The 20,243-nt window shown below is 43.1% G+C and overlaps 1 protein-coding gene across 1 annotated transcript in view; it reads right to left on the bottom strand.

The window, feature by feature from the left end:
• EYS (eyes shut homolog) overlaps positions 1–20,243 on the bottom strand; it is a 1,484,071-nt gene that overhangs the window by 54,008 nt on the left and 1,409,820 nt on the right. Inside the window, 3 exon segments of the mRNA XM_034648271.1 lie at positions 4,205–4,349; positions 5,379–5,545; positions 20,019–20,201. Of these exon segments, the coding sequence (XP_034504162.1) occupies positions 4,205–4,349; positions 5,379–5,545; positions 20,019–20,201 (495 nt within the window).

Here is a 20,243-nt window from a genome sequence, read left to right on the forward strand (position 1 = left end):
AGCACCACTCTCAGCAGGCACTGCTATTTTCTTGTTGTGAGAGAACAGTGATTGTCCTTCCTCAGATTTAACCTTTGTTATTTCTCCAAGTCCTGCCATCTGCTATTACACAAAAAAAGCACTGCACAAAATGAAGAAATTAATGAGTGCCACCAGCTGTATACAGAATAACCAGGTAACGTAATTAACAAAGCAGGGTTTCCCATGCTTTTGGCAGAGTGAAACACACTCAGCTGAGAGCCAAAGTGTAAGTACAGGATGGAGTCAGGTGGGTCTGGGTTCAATTGTAATCTCTGCCACATAATGGGTAGACGATCCAAACCTGAGTGCTAATCTTTGTGCTTTTAAAATGGGGACAGGAATAGCTATCCTATGAATTAAGAGGAATAGGGTACTATGCATAAACTGGCCAGGAGAATCCCTGGCAACTAGCAGGTCTCATACTGTACCCTGTCTACCTCCCTGGCTCAAACCCTTTACCACCTTTATAAAGTTTTTTTTCTTTTTAGCAAAAATTGAGCTTTTTGTAGTTTTTATAATCATGCACTGAAAAAAAAACTTGTAAATGACTGTAACAAGTTTTAAATTCTGAAATGGTTCATTTAAAACCACTTCTCCTTTATATGGATAAATGAAATGCTTTTGTTATGAGGAACTGCTGAAATATATTTTTGGCTGAAAACGTGGCAATGCTATAATGAGAGGAACATTTGGCTAATACAAATAGTTAAATGTGTTTATTCTACAGAGAGATGCTTCATGTCAGTCAACATACGCAGTTTATAGGCAATTACAGTGGAAGCCATATGTAGAATATATATTGTATATTTTCAGTCTTACTAATATAGCAAAGTTTAATCTGCTTAGTATAGCACCGTGCAGGGGCGTCTGGGTGGCTCCGTCAATTAAGTATCTGCCTTCGGCTGAGGTTGTGATCCCGGGGTCCTGGGATCCAGACCCGCATCAGGCTCCCTGCTCAGCAGGGAGTCTGCTTCTCCTTCTGCCTTTGCTCCTCCCCCTGCTTGTGCTCTCTCTCTCTCAAATAAATAAAAAAAATCTTTAAAAAAAGTATAGCACCATGCACCAGGTATTCAGTACATAATTCCTGCAAATGGTAAAGTGGTTATGATAAAGACTTGGAAGCCATCAGCCATGTGTATATTGGAAAGTAAGACTGGCTAGGTTCCACATAAGTAATAGCATTTTTTGACAGTAAAATAATATTTAAATTGTTGCAATAAATTCTTTCTCCCTCCCCTTACGTGTTCTGGTTTGAAAAGTGCCATGCAATTAAAAAAGAGAGAGAGAGAAAGCTGAACTAGCAAGAAACTGATTGTACTGACAGAGCAGGGCGCTTTTCGTTGGCATAACGTGTTCTTCACAGTGTTGTTAATGAATCTGAATCTATTTCATGTCCACTCTGATATTCAGTTGAGTAATAAATACTTAGTCATCCCGGTGTCAATGACCCCGAGCTGCTGTAACATTAGAATAATAGATAGATGGGACAGCAGCTTTCCCCATATTCACACTGGCCAAAAGTAACTTTTAATTTTACACCAGGACTAAATAGGTCTGTCAGTGAAAGCAACAGATCTTAGAACATTGATGAAAGTGACGGATCTTCTTCCCATAAAAATACACATAGGCACACGCACAATTTATAGGTGTGGTTTCAGGAGACTCAAGGACCCACTGAATCCCATCCATGAACCTCAAGCTGAGAACCCTGCAGCCTTGGACCAGATGTCACTTTGGAGACGAGGGCAGAATTCTTAATGTCAGGTGAGACAGTAAGGCCTTCTCTGCCTGGCAGATGTCAATTACTCTGGAGAAGGTTAAATAACGTCAAGATCTTTGTAAGTATTAAAGGTTATAGGGAAGTAATGGCTTGTTAGAAACCATTCCCAGAACAAAAGCAAATGGGCTTTATCAACAGTACGGATTTATATTTTAGACTGAGAACTTCTGGATTAGAGTCATTTATCACTAGTGTTTATAAAAATATGAAAGCCTAAACCATATAATCTTTAACTATGTGTAATCACTACTCTAAAGACAAATGTGGCAACCTTAGTCTAATTATTAAATTTTTTCCTGAAACTCTGTATTTGTTTTGTTATGATTACTATTTATTTTTGCAGATTTTATTATTTGAGAGAGAGAGCAGGAGCAGGGGCTGCTGCAGAGGGAGAGGGAGAAGCAGGCTCTCTGCTGAGTAGGGAGCCCAACATGGGGCTCGATCCCAGGACCCTGGGATTTATGGCCCAAGCCGAAGGCAGACGCTTAACCGACCAAGCCACCCAGGCTCCCTAATTATTTTATTTAATTGATTAACCCAGAAGAACCCTATGTGGTAGATATTTTTCTCCTCTGAGGAGAAAAGAGAAGAAAATGGAAATTCAAAGAGTTTGAATGACAGGCTACAAGTTAGGAGCGGCTCCATGGCAGAGCCTGAATCTGAAGACACCCGACTCCAGAGCCTGGGCACCTAACCCGTGTCCGCACGTGGAGGGAGAAACACAGCCAACGTCTGAGAGGAGCTGTGCCACCTCCCAGCAGCTCCCGTCATCATGGCTAACAGAAAGCCGGCGCTGTAAACCAGGTGCCAGTCTTGTGTTCTCCCACCATGACCTCAGTTTCAGAACCACATAGCAAGAGAAGTGCTGCTATTATCCCATTTTATAGGTAAGGCATAGCGAGGCGCAGGGAGGGGACTAGCCAGGGTCTGAGGCTTGTAGGTGGCAGAGCTGGGGAGCGCATGGCAGTTGCTTGTTGGGTTTTGGAATCTGCGCTCTCACCCTTGATGCTATTCCTGGAGTATTTCTGTGAGCGTTGTGCCTGTGAATAAATGGCAGCAAGGTCTGATGGCCCCTCCCAGGGTCTCCACTTCGCTGAGTGGAACACGTGCTTCTTCATATTCATAAGCTTACCCATCCCTTTTCTTGAATATAGTTGTTCTTAAAAACTCATCGATTTGTCATGCCCTTACAATCCTTTTCAGATTATCTCCTGCTGTGAAAGAACTGTCGAGTTACTAATTTAGCACAGTGTCTTAATATGCTTTAAACTCTTCCATAGACACCCTTCTGAGAATCAGCACTGATTACATATTCAAAGAAAAAGCTTCTTGGACAGCCTTGGCAGAAGGAACTCATCTTACTGGAAGACGACCTTGCAGCATGCTGGCTAGCTGTGCTGCTGTCATATGTCTCCCGTACATGGGCTCCTGCATCCGTGTTTAGGCAGAGGTCGGTGAAGGTGGGGAGAAGGCTGCTGCCAGGCAGGCACTGGACTAAGGCTCCTGAAATGGCTTTGGATGGCGGAGAGTGCCATCCTGTCCTGCAGAGACATGCAGCACATCCCGGTGCCTATTCCTTGACTTCTGCCGGACAGTGGGCCCGTCACGGGTGGGTGGCTGAGGACACTATAACCAACAGCTCCTTGAGCAAATATTCTGAGACTAGGATCCATCAAAAGCCTATTTTCACCAAATGCACTATTATAACAATTCAAAGCATGTCTTTATCTCACGAATCTACTGTGAATCAGCTTTGTGGGAGAAGGTCTAAGTCTATTTCCCTTTCTGAACACAGACAGACAATGGCAATACGATCACTTGTTGAAGCATAACGTTCCCCCGTAACCCTCTTGACTTACGGGCCACACGCTGGCGTATGGATCAGTTAGCTGCAGTCTGTCTCTCGCCTGTACATCAAGTGCATTCCAAAGTTAGCTGGAGTTTCAGTTTCTACTGTGAGTCCATGAGGTGTACCCTGTTTGCCCTATACTAAAAAGCACCCTATATAAAAAAAAATTAGCCATGCCCCTGATCCCCCCATATCTTGCTCCACTTTTCCTTTCTCCCCCAACAGAATTTGTCAGCTTATACTGCTATTTTCTTATAGTAGTTTTAGTTACTCATCATGTTTAGTGTTTATTGCCTTTACCCAAATGGAATGTACACTCATAAGTACAGGGGGTCTTTGTTTTCTTCATGGAAATATCTAAACAGGTAGTACATAGGTAGGAAGTGATGAATAAACAGTGACTGAATGCTTTCCATTAAAATCTAATTTTGATCAAGTCTGATTAGAAAGCAATCCATATTTCTGGTTTTGGAACTAGAAGTATATTATTTAAAGTTTTTTCTTGTCTCAGAATTTGAAACTGGTAGTAGAATGTAAAACCCATCACGCCTTACCTTGAAAGCCATTTTTAAAATCGGCTCCGTTGGGTAAGAGATCTGGTGTACATTCACTGTAGCCACCTACATAAAACTGACTGACGACATTGAGACCAACCAGTCTTCCCGGGGAGATGATGGATTTATTTTTATGATTCTCTACCTTCAAAAGGAAAAGAACTCAAAACCTATTAAAAAAGGAATTAATTCCCCAGGGTGAACTGTTAAGATATCGTTTTGTTATTTCCCATTAACTTGGCATGAAAAATTCACAAAGACCTGAATTTTGAAAAATAAAAAACACCTCACCACTCTATTCTTTGCTTCTCCGCTGGCGTCTGTTACCATGGATATGTTAATACAGCAGACATGGTTTTGCATTTCAATCAAAATCACAGTTCTCCAAGATCAGGAGCTAGCATCCTGCTGGTCTTCCTCCATCTAGCCTTGGCTCTTCCCCTTCCATTCTCAAAACAACCATCAGAGTCATTTATCAAAAAAAGTCAATCAACTGCGGTACCCAACCCCCCTTCTTAAATTTCTCAGTAGCTCCCCATAGCTCTTGATAAAAATCTAAGCTATGGGGCCCCTGGGTGGCTCAGTTGGTTAAGTGTCTGCCTTCAGCTCAGGTCATGATCACGGAGTCCTGGGATGGAGCCCCAAGTCAGGCTCCCTGCTCAAGGGGGAGCCTGCTTTCCCTCTCCCTGCCCCATGCTTGTGCTCTTCTTTCTTTCTCTCTCTCAAAGAAATAAATAAAATCTTAAAAAAAAATCTAACTTCTTAGTGTGACATCTAAGTCCTTTGATAATGTAGGCCTGGTTTACCAGTTAGCCACCTCTTTTGCTCTTCCCTACTGGAAAACCACACTGAACTACTCACATTCTTCAAGTCCATGCTGGCCTTGTTGTTTTTCTGAACTCCATTTATTTGCAGTTATGCTCAAACATCACCTTTTTGGGGGAGCATTTCCTGAGCCCTCTCTCTCACCTTATCTACATTATTCATCCCTTTTACTTATCCCCACACCACTTAATTGCAAGCATGCCTCTCCTCCTCGGCTGTGGGCACTGGTCTGTGAACTGCGTGGGGCAGGCAGCACGGGCCTGTTGCCTCCGGCCTTTACTGCACAGATCCGATGGTATACAGTAATGCTCAGCAAAGCTGTGGGACAGATGAGGGGATGATGTTTTACCTTCAGCCAGCCCATCTGGAAGAACCTCCCCAGATGGACCGTGTGGATGGCAAGGCTCAGATCGAGGGGATCACTGCTGATACTTGCTGTGCCCGATCCCAGGTTGTAAGTATAAACCACATTGCCGTTGCGCAGACCCACGGCCAGGAAGTCATCGCCGTTCAACCCTGGAATGAGAAGATACGTGGGGCATGCTTGCTGAGAGAAAATTCAGGAGTCTAGTCAGCTTCAGTTTATTGTCTAGTTCTGAGGTGTAGACCAGCATACAGGCAGTTACGATAGACATGCCACCTCGCACCGGCACTCAGGTGTGTGTGCACCTGGGTAGTGTTCACGCCTCCAGAAACTGCGTGAACTCTAGAAGTTTTTCTTTGAAGCCATGAGGGTTCTCATCAAGCCAGGGGAATGATCAATACCTAAAAAGGTGGGATTAAAATCTCCTTTTCTTCTGAATGAAATTCCGTGTGCACTTTCTAGTACATAGAACTTCATAATAGAGTTGAACTGCTCTGATAGTTCAGGAGATTCAAAAGATTGAGATAATCGAGCTTCAGCTTTGAAATTCTATGATTTTAGGAGAGTTTGAAAAATATTATTTCCATAATTGCTCAGGATATGCTATAATTGTTCTATTACAAAAGCTCTTGACCATATCCCCACGCCCACTTACAGGTGGGTTGTTTCTGTGTTCCCTATTCTCATTCTCCCTCCATTAGCTCAGGACCACCCACGGAGAGCAGCAAATTGCAGGACCCAGAGCACTCAGGATACAGCTTCCCCAGACCAATGGAAAAGGGGGAAGGTGGGTGGGAGAGAACCAGCATCAGACACGACAGGAGGGTCCCGGCCGTATGCCTGGAGGCATTAGGAAGACTGGAGATGATCAACCGTGTAATTCTCAGCAGGTGGGCAGAGCAGCCATAGGTCAAGGCAGAGGTTCTTAATTAGGTGGAGACAAGAGGTCTGTCCACAGGGAGGAGGGACCCAAATACATCATCCAGTTTCTGAAAGGTGTGTTTGTGGACCTTAATACTGAGGTTTGCAGGTAGGAAAGTAAGGCAAGGATTTCTGCTCGGAGGAAGAATATGAGGCCTGATAGAAGTAAGAAGTTCAATCAGGGGGTAAAAAGTAGAAGTGAGTCTTGGACAGGAACAAAGTTTGTTGTGAACATGTATTACCCCCCCTCTTACACTTTTACGGGTGGTGTCGTATGCTCCCTTGGCTTCTGTTGTTAGGCTAAGCAAGGTAAAGGAGAGAAAGGTCTGCAGGGTGGGGCTTTCTAGATAGCATAGGGAGGTGGGCTTCCTAAGGCACTGAGAAATGGAAGACAAATACTTAGAGATACTTGAACCTACCTGTGCTTTTCTAACAGGCCTGCCATAGGCCCTGAGCTGGGTTATTTTGGCAGCTCCTTAGGCAAGTGTGACATGCAGCCAGGGGTGAGAGGCACTGTGTTAAGCAGCATACCGCTGTCTGAACATGTTGGGAATTCATAGCAAATCTCGTTCTCTCTCTCTCAGGTGATCTCCCCCCCATCCCCCGCACTATTGCAGCAGGTTAGCTGGGTTATAAATTAAAAATAGGAAGAAATGCTGGGAGAAAACAGATTCAGGAATGCAGTTCTGCAGAAAGGAGAAAAAGCATCAGAGATTGAAGTCTCTCAGGCAGTGGCTGGACTTTAGAAGACAGGGAGAGAGGGCTGAAGAAAGAATTGTAAGAGACTTTTCTGTGGGCTGCGAATGGCGATCTTTTTAAAGGAATTCTAGTGGCCATCTGAATTGTCTTTTCAGTTGTTCAGACTGTTGGAATGGAGATGGTATTCTGCCAATGGAACTGGTGGTAGGAGAGCAATTTGTTTGAGCCATAACCTTCTCTCCTTTCTGTCCTGTTGCCATTCCTCCTTCCTCAGACAGGAAATTCAAAAGGAGTGATTTTTGAGTTGGTTTCTGAGCTAACCCACAACGTGACATATAAGAAGTTCCAAGGTAGATGAGGAAAGGGGAGGTTCTGAAGAGGGCCGCTAGCAGCAGAGGGAATAAATTGCAGGAGAGGCAGAGGACATGGAATGCTTACAGGACTGCTGGGGCTGGGCCTGGCTGGCATTTTGCATCTGTGGCAGAAAGAACCATATCCTTAAGGCCTAGAATATCGCAATGAATGAGCTGAATATTTTACTGGAGATTCTTAGGAGCCTTGAAAAGGCTCTGAATGAGAGAATTATATTAGTTTTAGATTTTATTTATTTTTAAAATTTTATTTATTTATTTATTTATTTATTTATTAAAGCAAGAGATTGAAATAGAGAGAGGAGGGAGGAGGGGTAGAGGGAGAGAGAGAGAATCTTAAGTAGTCTCTATGCCCAGCACGGAGTCTGACTCGGGGCTCAAGCTCACAACCCTGAGATCATGACCTGAGCCAAAATCAAGAGTTGGACATTTAACTGACTGAGCCACCCAGGTGCCCCTAGTCTTAGATTTTTGAAGACTCTCATAGCAATGTTGAGGGGCAGAACAGAGAGACAGACTTGGAATCTTGCTGGAAAATCATTCAAGTGACTCGAGAAGAGATAAAGTCCAAATAAATCAAGGCAGTGGCAGAGGGGATAGAGAAAAGAGGAGGAATTTGTACACGATTTGGAAGGAAAATCTGAAAGGACAGATCAATTTGGAGTGAAGAGTTGAGGAAGAGGGAAGAGTTGAAGGGGTTCCAAAGAGTCTGGTTTAAAGAACCAGGTGGAGGGGTGCCTGGGTGGCTCAGTCGTTAAGTGTCTGCCTTTGGCTCAGGGCGTGATCCCGGTGTTGTGGGATCGAGCCCCGCCATCAGGCTCCTCCGCTGGGAGCCTGCTTCTCCCTCTCCCACTCCCCCTGCTTGTGTTCCCTCTCTCGCTGGCTGTCTCTATCTCTGTCAAATAAATAAATAAAATCTTAAAAAAAAAAAAAAGAACCAGGTGGAATGACAGGGTCAGTTATGGAGATAGGCGCCTTGGCAAGGGGCAGGGTGGGGAGAGAGGCTGACTTCAGTTTATAGGTACTCCTGCCTACAGACCTGTCCCAGAGCATAGAAGTAGGGACGACCAACAGGTGTGGATAAGCAGAGCCAGGGAGCTAATCAAACTGTTAAGCAAATGATCGCCTCTTATTTACAAACCATGGGTCCACCAGGGTTGTTTTCCTCTTCTCTGCCACACCTTCCTCTCTGGACCTTTCCTCAGTTGTAACCCCTGATGGTGAGTGATGGAGGAGATAAGAGAAAGAAAGCAGTTGACTACCAGAGCTGGTGCCTGGAAGGTGAACGTTATTTCAGGGAGCTGGAAGTGCCCTAGGAGATGTTCTGCAAACCTGGAAGTCCATCACAATCACTCAGTGTCCATTTATATGGCTTATGTCACTTTCCTGTAATTTATTGAAGTGAAAATTTCTTGCCTTATGGCACATAATAATATAAACATTGGCATATTTCAAACAACCACCACTAATTGCATCCTCAAATTTAAGTGTTCCTTTATAATATTGTTCTGTGAGTAGCTTTGAGAAATATATGGGCAATTTCTATTTTTACATTTGTCAATTCACAAAGTTACAGATGATATTTGGCATTTATAATATTAGATAGAGATTTTTAGTGATTGACACAGTGAGTTTTTTCATGAAAAGAATTGGAACTAAACTCACTTGGCATGCAGACCACAAAACCACAGTGAATCTTAATGAAACCAGGCTTAGGAAAAAGATCTTTAGACAAAGCAAGGGATATTTGTTGGATATTACTTGGGAGCTGGTGCTAAGAAGGAAGGATTTAGCAAGATTATGTTGTGTAAGTGGTAAAGGGGGAGGAAGGAAACAATAGGAGATGACTTTGGATGAATAGTAGTTAAGAATAACAAGATCCCAGGAAGTGAATAAAAATCCTTTTAGAATGTACAGAAAAAAAACAAAAACAAAAACAACCAAGCGAACTTGGTCTCTCATTGGCTAGAAAGAAGAGTCGTAACTCAGTTCCACAAATATTGTTATGCAGAGAGCTTTGAAGTGGGTGTGTGGTGGTGACCATATTTAACATTATAACAACTCGTAAAGTTGCTTACGGGAGACCTCATGGGGGAAGAAGATGAGATGCTGTGGTCAGAAAAGCATCTGGCCTCATAGTGGACAGAGAACAGTGACTTAGCAACAGAAGCAAGGACTCAGTCTAAGGGAAGAGAGGGATGGTGGCCAGGGTAACGGTGATAAATAATGGAAACAAAGGAACCCTTGTGCACTATGGCTGAGAAAGCAAACTAGTGCAGCCACTGTGAAAATCAGTATGGAGTTTCCTCAAGAAATTAAAAATAGAATTACCACATGATCCAGTAATTCCACTAGTGGGTATTTACCCAAAGAAAATGAAAACACTGCTTCGAAAAGATACATGCAACCCTATGTTTATTGCAGCACTATTTACAATTGCTGAGATATGGAAGTGTCCATTGATAGATGAGTGGATACAGATTATGGATACAGAATATGTATGTGTATACATACACACACACACACTATATATATATATATATATATATATATATAATTTATATTTATTCACAATGGAATACTATTCAGCTGTAAAAAGAATGAGATCTTGCCATTTTTCAACAACATGGATGGACCTAGAGGGTATTATGCTCAGTGAATAAAGTCAGGCAGAGAAAGACAAATGCTACATGATTTCAGTGGCATGTGGAATCTAGAAAACAAAACAAACAAACAAAAGAAGCAAAAACAGACCTTAAATATAGAGAACAAACTGGCGGTTACCAGGGCGGAATAAATGGGGGGATGGGCAAGATGGGTCAAGGGGAGTGGGAGGTACAGGCTTGCAGTTACGGAATGAATAAGTCACCAGGATGAAAGGTCCAACAGAGGGAATATAGTCAGCGATTTTGTAATAACGTTGGATGGTGTCGATGGCACCCACACTTGGAGGCGTAGCGTAACCTATGAATCGCTATGTTGCACACCTGCAGCTAGCGTAGCATGGTGTGTCAGCTGTACCTCAATTAAAAACAAATGGAAGCAAGGTGAAGGATGCCGCTATGAATATTCTGGAAGGAGAGATCAAAGAGGTTGAGCTTTACTGGATTTGTTTGTTTGTAGTTTGTTTTTAAACCTAAGGGTTTTAGTATTTATACCAGCAGTTCTCCAACCTGGCTGGAGCATGTCAGTATAGCCTCCGATTAACTGGCAAGTATGGACAGGAAGGGGAAATCTGTTATATAGGAGGGAGGAAGGGTATCAGAGGTTTCGGAGAGTCAACACAGGAGAAATCATACAGGTCACTGTATGATTTCGCCTGAAGGAAAAAGAGAGAGACAAAAACAAAGAGAGAAAATAGGTAGACCTTGGCAGGACCCTGGCAACACCATACGGTGATTGTGATGGATTTTTTATGAGAAAAAAAAACCCATGCAAATTCAGTAACAGTCATCAGAGTTGGTCTCATTAGCTTCACCTTGAAGGAATGCCTGGAGAAGAGGAGCTAGGCGTTGGAACTATTGATTCATCAGTGAAATCCTTAAAAGGAAGACTAAGACTCATGTACTATAAAAGAACTAATCCAAGCCTATGCATTGGAGAGAATTTCTGGGAGAAGCTGTCCTGCTATTTCTCCCATTGGTCCTGGTCAATCACTGTCTGTTGTAAATCATAAAACTGTACGCGCATGACCTCTCACTTGGTGTGCTTAGAAGGATACCCCAGAAATCAGAACCACTGGCCTGGGAAGAGGCAGGAGCTCATTCTCAGGTGCCCTGGTGAGGATTCAGAACTGTGAGAAGGCTGTTCCTTGGATTCTTGGGCTGTCCCTTGGCTGTTCCGAGGGGGCATATTGGGAATCCAAAATATGTAGAGAGATGGTGCCACAAAATCCCTGTGCATTTCAGTGCTCACCAGGCCTAAAGGTTATTATTGAGACTTGTAATGTCACAGAAGCACAAAGTCTTGTTCAGCTATTCAACAATCTTTTAATTCCAATAGGAAAAAAACTTTATGAAGTATGAAATTTTGATTTATAACTACAGGAAGAGTGAATGCGATTTGTTATTATTTCTTCAAACTGTTCTTCCAATATGGTGAACTATTATCATGTATTAAGTCTAATTCACCTCTCTAAGAATGATAACGTACTTGGAACCCACAGAGGTAAGCAGCGCCCCAGCTGTCGCAAAGGCACAAGAGTTTAATCTTGGGCTCTTTGCTCCTTTCCTCTTCTCTCTGTCTTTTGAAAAAGTGATGATGATAATACTAACACAGAATTGTCTCTAGCAATAACTTAAAGTGTTTTATTAGATCTTTGCAAATGGATTCAGAAATTCTAAGTGACAAGTGGATTTTTCCTCTCCCTTCTTCCTTTCCTGTCCTGAGTGAAAGAAAAGATGGGAGAGAAGCCACCAAGATGATGCTGTGACTTTCTGGTCCACTGAGCCCTGCTTGGTGAATGGCTCCGGAGTTCCCTTCCGAAAAGCCCTTCCTTGAGTGCAGACATTCTGTGAATATATTTGAGTATTATTCCAGGGCCTATGAAGCTTTTAGATTTCTGAAAGAAGGAAACTGCCTTTTAATCAAATATCCTTGACATAGGATACAGTGATGCTGACCAAGAGACTCCGAGACAAACGTGACTAAGCTTTAGTTGACAGTTCAAGTGGTCGTGAGAGGGGATGGCCAGTTTCTAGAGAGGAAGCTAAATTAGATATGAGTAAAGAGTTAGACAGGTGTGAGTGATTTTAGGAAAATAATGGAAGAGGCTTATGAAATTAGAATCAAAGCTAACGTGATGCAAAGAAAAATATATCTAGCTTGATGTGTGAGAAATAAGACCCAAAAGAATGAAAGTTTCACCTACTAAGTTTCACCTAGTGCAGGATTCTAGACACTCAAGCCATTTTTACTCCATATTCAGTGATGGTTTCTGCTTTCGTGGGTGCTAAGCTAAAATTGAGACGACTGCTGCTTTGGGGCCGCCTGGGTGGCTCAGTCGGTTAAGCATCTGACTCTTGACCTCAGCTCAAGTCTGGATCTCAGGGTTGTGAGTTCACACCCTGCATTGCTACTTAAAAAAACAAAACAAAACAAAGCAACAACAACAACGAAAAACAAGATGATTGGAGATTTTTGAAAGAACTCTTAAGGAACATACACTCTCGGTTTATCTTAAGATCTGTACTGTACAGCTTCTCTTTCTTTTTTTAAAGATTTATTTATTTATCTAGAGAAGGGGGGGAGGGGGCAGAGGGAGAGAGAGGGAGAGGAGCAGACTCTGTGCTGAGCGCGGGGGCCGCACGGAGTTTGATCTCACGACCCAAGATCATGACCTGAGTGGAAACTGAGGGTTGGCCGCTTCACCGACGGCAGCACCCGGGGGTCCCTGTGCTGTCCAGCTTCTGATCATAGTGGCAGACTCTCAGCTTCCTGTTCTGTAGATATGACCATTAAACTAAGGGTGGTCCAGAGCTCTGAAAGCATCAGAACCGTACACAGCCATGTCCACGATGTTTCTTTGGTACCATTGTGGACAATGGAGACCGTGCAGTTCCTGCTTCAGGAGATTAAATGATGAAAATGCGGGCAATGTAAACCAGCTACTGTTTGTGGCCAAGTCAAGATGATGTCCTGGCTTCCAGCTGTGCTGGTGAACAGGCAGCGAGGGAAGGGGGACAGCGACAACAAATGCAACGCTGTGCTCGGAGCACATGACAATGTGATAAACCACATTTCCCAAGGCTACATAGGGCCCATATTTTTCTATGTTTTGAACAAAAAGATCTGAGACTAGAAAAAGTGGGAGGTCTGGATCTCTCTTGCTGTTTGCTGTCAGAGATGAGATCATGAAAATAAGGGATGTCGGCACATTTTGTGGGTGCGCTTGAATTTCCACAAGGCGTCACTGGAGGTGGAAAACAGTGAGAATGTGGGCTTCTAGTGGATGGATTTGCAGTTGGCCCCCCTCTTTTTTTTTTTTTTTTTGTCCTCTGGATGTTCTTCTATGAGATAAATGTTATGCCCATTCAACTATGCATAAATGAACATTCCCTTCCATACAAATAAATAAATAAAAAAAGGAGGGTGCTGGGTGGTTCATTCGGTTAAGTGTCAGACTCTTGACTTTGGCTCAGGTCACGATCTCGGGCTGGTGGGACCAAGCCCTGTGTTGGGCTCTGCCCTCAGTGCAGAGTCGGCCTGAGGATTCTCTCCCTCTGTGCCTCCCCCTCACTGGCACATGCACTCTCTCTCTTTCTAAATAAATAAATAAAATCTTCAAAAAAAATAAATAAAAAGGGGGGAGGATTTGCAAGGATCTATATATTTTTGTCATTTCAACTCTGTTTAAGCAGTGGTCAAATGTAATAATTCTTACGTATTTCTCAAGTCAGTAGAGTGAATTAGTTTAACCTTTTTTGGACAATGTTAAGAACTCAAATTATTTAATAACTTAGACAACTTTGACACTATAGTCCAGGATATTTAATTTCACAAAAGCTAAGATTTGATAGTTTGAGGTTGTCAGGAAGAAATTCGCACAATTTCTAGTCACTCTGATGTGATTACGAAAGAAAATAATGAACATTCTTCTATAAAAGAAAATATTGGGTACGAGCATACACTGTCAGTTATGTTACAAAATGCCTCAGTACTGTGAAATTGGGAAATGTGTTACATTAAGGAATTGGCTACAACCTGCTCTCTCATTCATCAGGCATCTTCCTTCTGCTCGATCTGAATCAGGGCCCTTTAAAGAACAGGCTGAGCTGATTGGATTTTGTGAAATGCCCCCCCTCATTTTTCTTTTTCTGTACTGTAGATGACATTCATTTCATTTTTTCCCCCAGAAAAACATCAAGCTATATTTACGTGCTCTTATTTCTGTTACAGTTAATAACCGAGGGCTTGAAGTAAATAAGATATTATTTGGCATGAAATACGAGGTAACCTTTCATAGTTAATTACTGCAGCACAGAAGACCTCCATGTGAAGGACTGGCAGAAAGCTACGCACACAAAGCACTTAGTACATACATCAAATAACCAGGAAGTTATAAATTTTTTTTCGGGAAAATTCTATCCCTGTTTTATACCTTAATAATATAGGCTAATGTTGAGATTTTAACTCCTATTTCAATGATGTGAACAGAGACACCCCCATCCTTTATTTAGGTCCCACCTTCCTCACTGCCATCACATTGATCTCAAGATACAGTATTACAAGCTAACCGGGACAGCATCTGTCTTCAGAGAGTCTTTCAGTTAGGGCAAGAATCGATAAGTATGTAATTGTTGATTTCTCACACAGTACCAGCCCTGTGGGTGAGGCAGGTGGGGATACAAAAGATATTAAAGGCATGGATTGTCTAAAAGAAATTTAAGATGAATCTTGCCGAGGGGCAAGATTAAGATTATGAAATTGCCACTGTTCTAGTGTTTTTGATTTATGAATATGGTAGCTTCATATGATTTGAAGTCGTGATTGTGAATGACACAGCTGTATATAATTATTAGGGGCTATAAACTGCAAATTATGGGACATAGACTACAAGTTCTATATAGGCTTTGTGTTGATCACTCTAAGGAGCCCCAAATTCATCAGAATTTCTCCCCATCACATTGGGGAGTACTGGAAAAGGTAAAGAGAACTGGGTCAGGCATTCCAGACGAGAGGAAGCCATGAAGGGAGAGTGAAGGGGGCCGAATAAACTGGCTGCTTACACAGCCATGGGGCTGGGGACTAGCTGGGCCCAGGCTGGGGGAGAACGGGCACGAGAATGCCTGCGGGGCTGCTTTTGAGCTTAACTGCAGAGGACTGGTCGAAATGGGAGGCACAGAATGAGAAACACGCCAACAGAAAGAAATTCCCTGACTGTTCTCCTGGGATGAGCACTGTATTTTCTGAATGCCATCTTCTGTATCGGTTCCGCGCCTCCTTTCAGTCAACGATGTCTGTGTTCCCGGGACGTGTTAGACACCGTGACGGATGCCGTGTGCCCTGGACATGGCTTCTGAGCTCTGATTTAGCCTTGCTAGGTAACAACCTTTTAAGTCCATATGTTCCGATTGTAAGTTTTAGTGTAACAGGGACCAGGGATTTTTTTGCATTTATTCTTTCAAAAACGTGTCCTGAGTGTCTCTATGTGACAGCCACTCTTGTTATAAAAAAGAAAAGCCATTTTTCTGGCTCCCAAAGAGGTCCAGGCAGTTAAAAGGTGATAGGATTTCGGTTTCCAGCAAACTGCAGCGAGATTAATTCTTAAAATTTCCTGGAAGGGTTAAAGACTTCAAAGAAGAATGATCTTTCTAGCTGAGGCTTAAAGGAGCGAAGTGTTTGGGAGGCAGGAAAGCGAAGTGTGGGTGGCTCAGGAACGCAGAACAGCGCGGCACAAGCACAGAAGCGGAGGACACAGTGACACGTCGCAGGAGGTCCACGTGTCCAGTGCAGCTGGCTGTAGAGTGGAATGAGGGAAAATGAGCTTGTGTGATAGGCAGGGGGCTGGGTAAGCGCCTGTACATGTGCAAAGGATCTTACTAGGTGGTATGCTGTGGTGAAGCATGCTCATTAGGAAAGGTAAGTTTGGATTCGAATGTTCAGAATGATTCCCTGGAGCAAAGTGGGGCAGAGAGGGGAGCAGGGGCGTGACTGGCGGGGAGACCGGGAAGAAGGCTGTTGTTGCCGCAGCAGTCTGGGATAGACTGGGCACTACGAGGAAAGAAAGGCTAAAGAAGGAGAAAATACAAAAAGCAATTGGGAGGTAAAATGGAAAGACTTTGGTGTTGGGTAGATAGTGGGCGACAAAACGAAGAGAAGGCAGGACCTTGTCTGCCTTGTTCGTAAGTGTATCTCCAGCACCTAGAAGAATGCCACGTCTAGGGCCCCAGAAAATATTTGTCAAAATGAATAAAAGGGAGAAATCTTAGATGACTCCTGGGCTTCTAGCTGAAGCAGGATGTTTATTAAAGGCAGACGCTGGCAGAAGGGATACAGGAGGGGAAGATAATGCCATCACCTGTGGACCACTGTGGGATATAGTGGTGGTTTCCAGAAGAGCCAAACTATAAGGTGTACACTATAAGGAAGTGGGGGGTATGGAAGGAAGAAGAGCTAATAAAGAAAATGCCAAATATGACTGCAGAAACACAGGAATAGGATTAGGTTAGGTTACCATCCCAGGTCAAGTGAGACATTTTCAAGCTGAAGTGTTTGACGGGGTGATTTGTCCAGAGCGTTCAATGAGAATGAAATCTGGTAAAATCAGCGCTCATCTTTGGGGAACTCAGGGAGGGGAATGTCATCAGGGCTGGGCAATGACGGTCCTTTGCCTTTTTATGTGGACGTGTCAGAAATTAAAGGTTAGCTTACATTTCATTTATACAAACTCTGCGGCTTTGTGCATCTTTCAACCTGACAAAGAAAGATAAAGGCAGCATAGGAAATGGTGATTTTAGTGGTAACAACCAATAAGCAGGTCAGAGATTGATGTTACCAAATGATTAAGAAAAACGCCCAAGCGTGGAGATAACCCTGACTTAGATCATAGTTTCTTATATAGATCAGACAATTGCAAATCGTTTGGTTGATATTAATCATAATCCTCATATTATAAAGGAATGTGTACTTCTTTAATCAGTAACTTCATGTGACATAAATTGATGAATCATCCCAACATATGACATTATGGGCAATGATTACATATCTTAGTCCATTTCCAGATTTAGTCTTATTTAGCAGGTCCCTGGAGGTTTTGAGTAGTTGCTCTCAAATATTAATTACATGAAAAGCACCTAATGTGCTTGATAAAATTCTATTTTTTGATTCAAGAGGGTCTGGGAATTAGTATCTTAACAAGCACCCTCATGGTGTGATTCTGACATAGGCGTGAAGAGGTCACGAGAACACGGCCTTAAAAAGCGCTTCAGTGCTACTTGCATTTTTAAGCTGGTGTTCTTGCTCCCTCAGGTGGTCAAATGTGGAATTGCATGCTTCCGATTTCTCATTTTCACTCTTTGCACAACAGAGCTCCACAATTTATCTACCCGTTACCTAGCCTTTATTTAACCATTCTATAAACCCAAAAATCCAAGTGCAGCATGAACATTCAGCTCCTTACATAGAAATCAGATGACTAGAGAAGACCAAAAAACGTCATCAGAAAGATTCCACAATTTACAAATGCCGTGGCTAAAAGATTGCTTTTTGCTTGTTTTCGAGAATTTTGAGGGACTCTTCACAGAAGAGTCCTGAAGACTTACTCCGTGGCAGCATTTTCATGGGCCAAGTGTTTATCTTTTACTTGGGTTCTTCTGAACCTTTCAAAATTTAGAAGATTTGTTTTAAAACAAGACAGACCCAGGGTCTTTAACACTCATTTGAATTTTTCATTAGCCAGGGTTTTCTTTTGTGTGTGTCTGGGAAGGGGTGCTAAGTAAGAGGATATGGTTGACAAACATATGATAAAGGATGTGCGGAGTGAAAAGTCAGGGGTAAAAAGTCCTTTTTCTTTCCCTTTCTTCCTCCCTGCTTCTGGCAGTCACTCCCCAGATATTTATTAAAACCAGCTGAGAGGCTTTGTCAGCAATATAGTGGTATCTGGGACACTGTTTTTATGATCGAGAAGAGAAATTTAGCAAACCCAAGTTTGTAATGCAGGGTCTGTGCTCTAAGTGCAGGGCAGGCTTTCAAGGCTCAGAGGCAGGGGACATTTCCGGAAGGGGGGAGAGGAGGGTAGCTATTGGGGAAATCCTAATGGAGAAGACGGCACCTGGACTGGAAACCCCTAAGAATGGCTACTTTTTAAAACTTTGTGCAGCTGTGTTGCTGTCTTACACATCACACTATTATCTGTTGTTCGGGTGGTTCTCGTATTCATTCAGTCAGTACTGATGATGAGTCAGACAGTGTGTTAAGTGTGGGTGTATAAAGTCAAAGACGACTGGCTTGGTCTCTGTCCACATAGAGCTCCCATTCTAGTAGTGGAGACAGACAAAAATAAGCTATTTAAAAAACAGACAAAAAATTATAAATTGAGGTCTAGGCTTTGAAGAAAATAAAGAAGAAGCTGGGGTAGAGAATGGGTGCAGTGTGATAGCACTTACTTTCGAGAAGGTGGCTGGGGAAGCACTTACTTTCGAGAAGGGAGGCTGGCCTCCCTGAGAAAATCTAACCTGCCATGTTACTGAGTCCCATTCTGTTTTAAGTGCTTTTCTTGTATGAGCTACATTAATCCTCACAACTCCATTAGAGAATGTACCATTATTAAACCATCGGACAAGTGAGGAAACTGAGGCACAGAGACGTTAAGTAACTTGACATGTAATCTGTAGGTGGACCGGATCCAAGTCTACATGCCCGGGCCTCACGACCTGCTCTCTTGACCTCTGTGACAGCCGCCTCTTGTCAAGGAAGATGAACAGGCAAGCGCTGGGTGGTTAAGGCACTGGAAGAAGATGTGTAGGAAAGGAGCACAGAAATGGAGAGAGCTCGAGGTTGGAGACGGAGACAGAGGCCTGATCCGGAAGGCCTCCTGGGGACGCAGTAGGGAGGTTTGGATTGCATTCTAAGTACGGTGGAAAGTCACAGGTGGGTGTCAAGCAAGGTTTTTTTTAAAAAAGTAACTGTTGCTATCATTCGAAGAATGATCTGCAGGCAGCAAAGACAGAAGGGAGATCAGTTTGGAGGAGGTCATGCAGCTTGGCAGGAAGATGGGGCAGAGACTCGAACAGACTCTGGAGGTGGAATGAACAGCACTTCCCATGATGAAGTGCCCCCCCCCTGCCAGAAGTGGTCGGAGGCTGACATACCACCCTTCACTTGGGGTGTGGGCTTCTTTTAGACATGTGCTAATACAGAAACCAATGTTCAGAATTAGAGGCAGTCACTGAACGAGCTGAAAAGAAGAGAATATGTTATTTACCCTAGCACAACAGAACCCTTGATGGTTGAGAAAAAGATCTTTTCTGCTGTAAATATGTTGATTTCACAGAGGAGAATACTGAACTCAGAGAAAGTAGGTGATTAAAATTGCTTAACTACTTAGCTGCTGACTTGGGAGTAAAATATATGTGCTTTTCCTTGATTCCACACAAGCATAACTGGTTTCTACTTAAAACAGATAAATTTAGCTGATAAGTTGATTTCCCACCAATTCTAGGGCATTGGAGGACTTTATTACAGGCCGAGCGTTTTCTTAATTACTTACTTCTTTAATTTGGAATAGTTTCCTTGAAGGCAACCATTCCCATTTCACAACACACGGTGAAATGATGTCCCTTCTGAGAATTTCCCTTCTCTCCTTATATATGGAAACGGAAGGAAACGGAGGAAAGGACAAGTCAATAAGCCCACCTCTCACATGATGTATTCACCTTCTCTGCCCTCCCGTTTGCCTGCTAGAATTCTTGCCCTTGATGATAAGACGTAGCCCTGGTGTGAACAGGGCTTGGGAAAGGGTCAGGGACCTTCTGAACACTTGGACTACAGGTAACATGCTCGAGGCAGAAAACAGGAGGAGGCGGCTTTTAGGCAAATGCTTTCTTTATCCACAGCCAATTAGAGTATCTCTGAAGAATTTCTGAAGTATTCTTCAAGGAGCTAAGCAAGTCCTAGAGGGTTCAATTAATCTTACCATGGCCCTTCTGTCCAGTGGAGAATATTAAGTTATTTTGCAGTGCCGAGTGATTATTTGCCAGCTGAAGCTTCAAGTGGAATTCATAACCGAAGCCGGTGTCTGGGAGCCGTGAATACGCCAGGAATGAAGCGTATCTGGAGGCGTCTATGCCACTGAACCTGGGCTGAGAGATATTAAGAGCTGTGGAAAAACCCAAACCACATAGTTAAAGTAAACCTGTAC

The sequence above is a fragment of the Ailuropoda melanoleuca genome, chromosome 19, assembly GCF_002007445.2.
Source record: "Ailuropoda melanoleuca isolate Jingjing chromosome 19, ASM200744v2, whole genome shotgun sequence".
Classification (NCBI taxonomy): domain Eukaryota; kingdom Metazoa; phylum Chordata; class Mammalia; order Carnivora; family Ursidae; genus Ailuropoda; species Ailuropoda melanoleuca.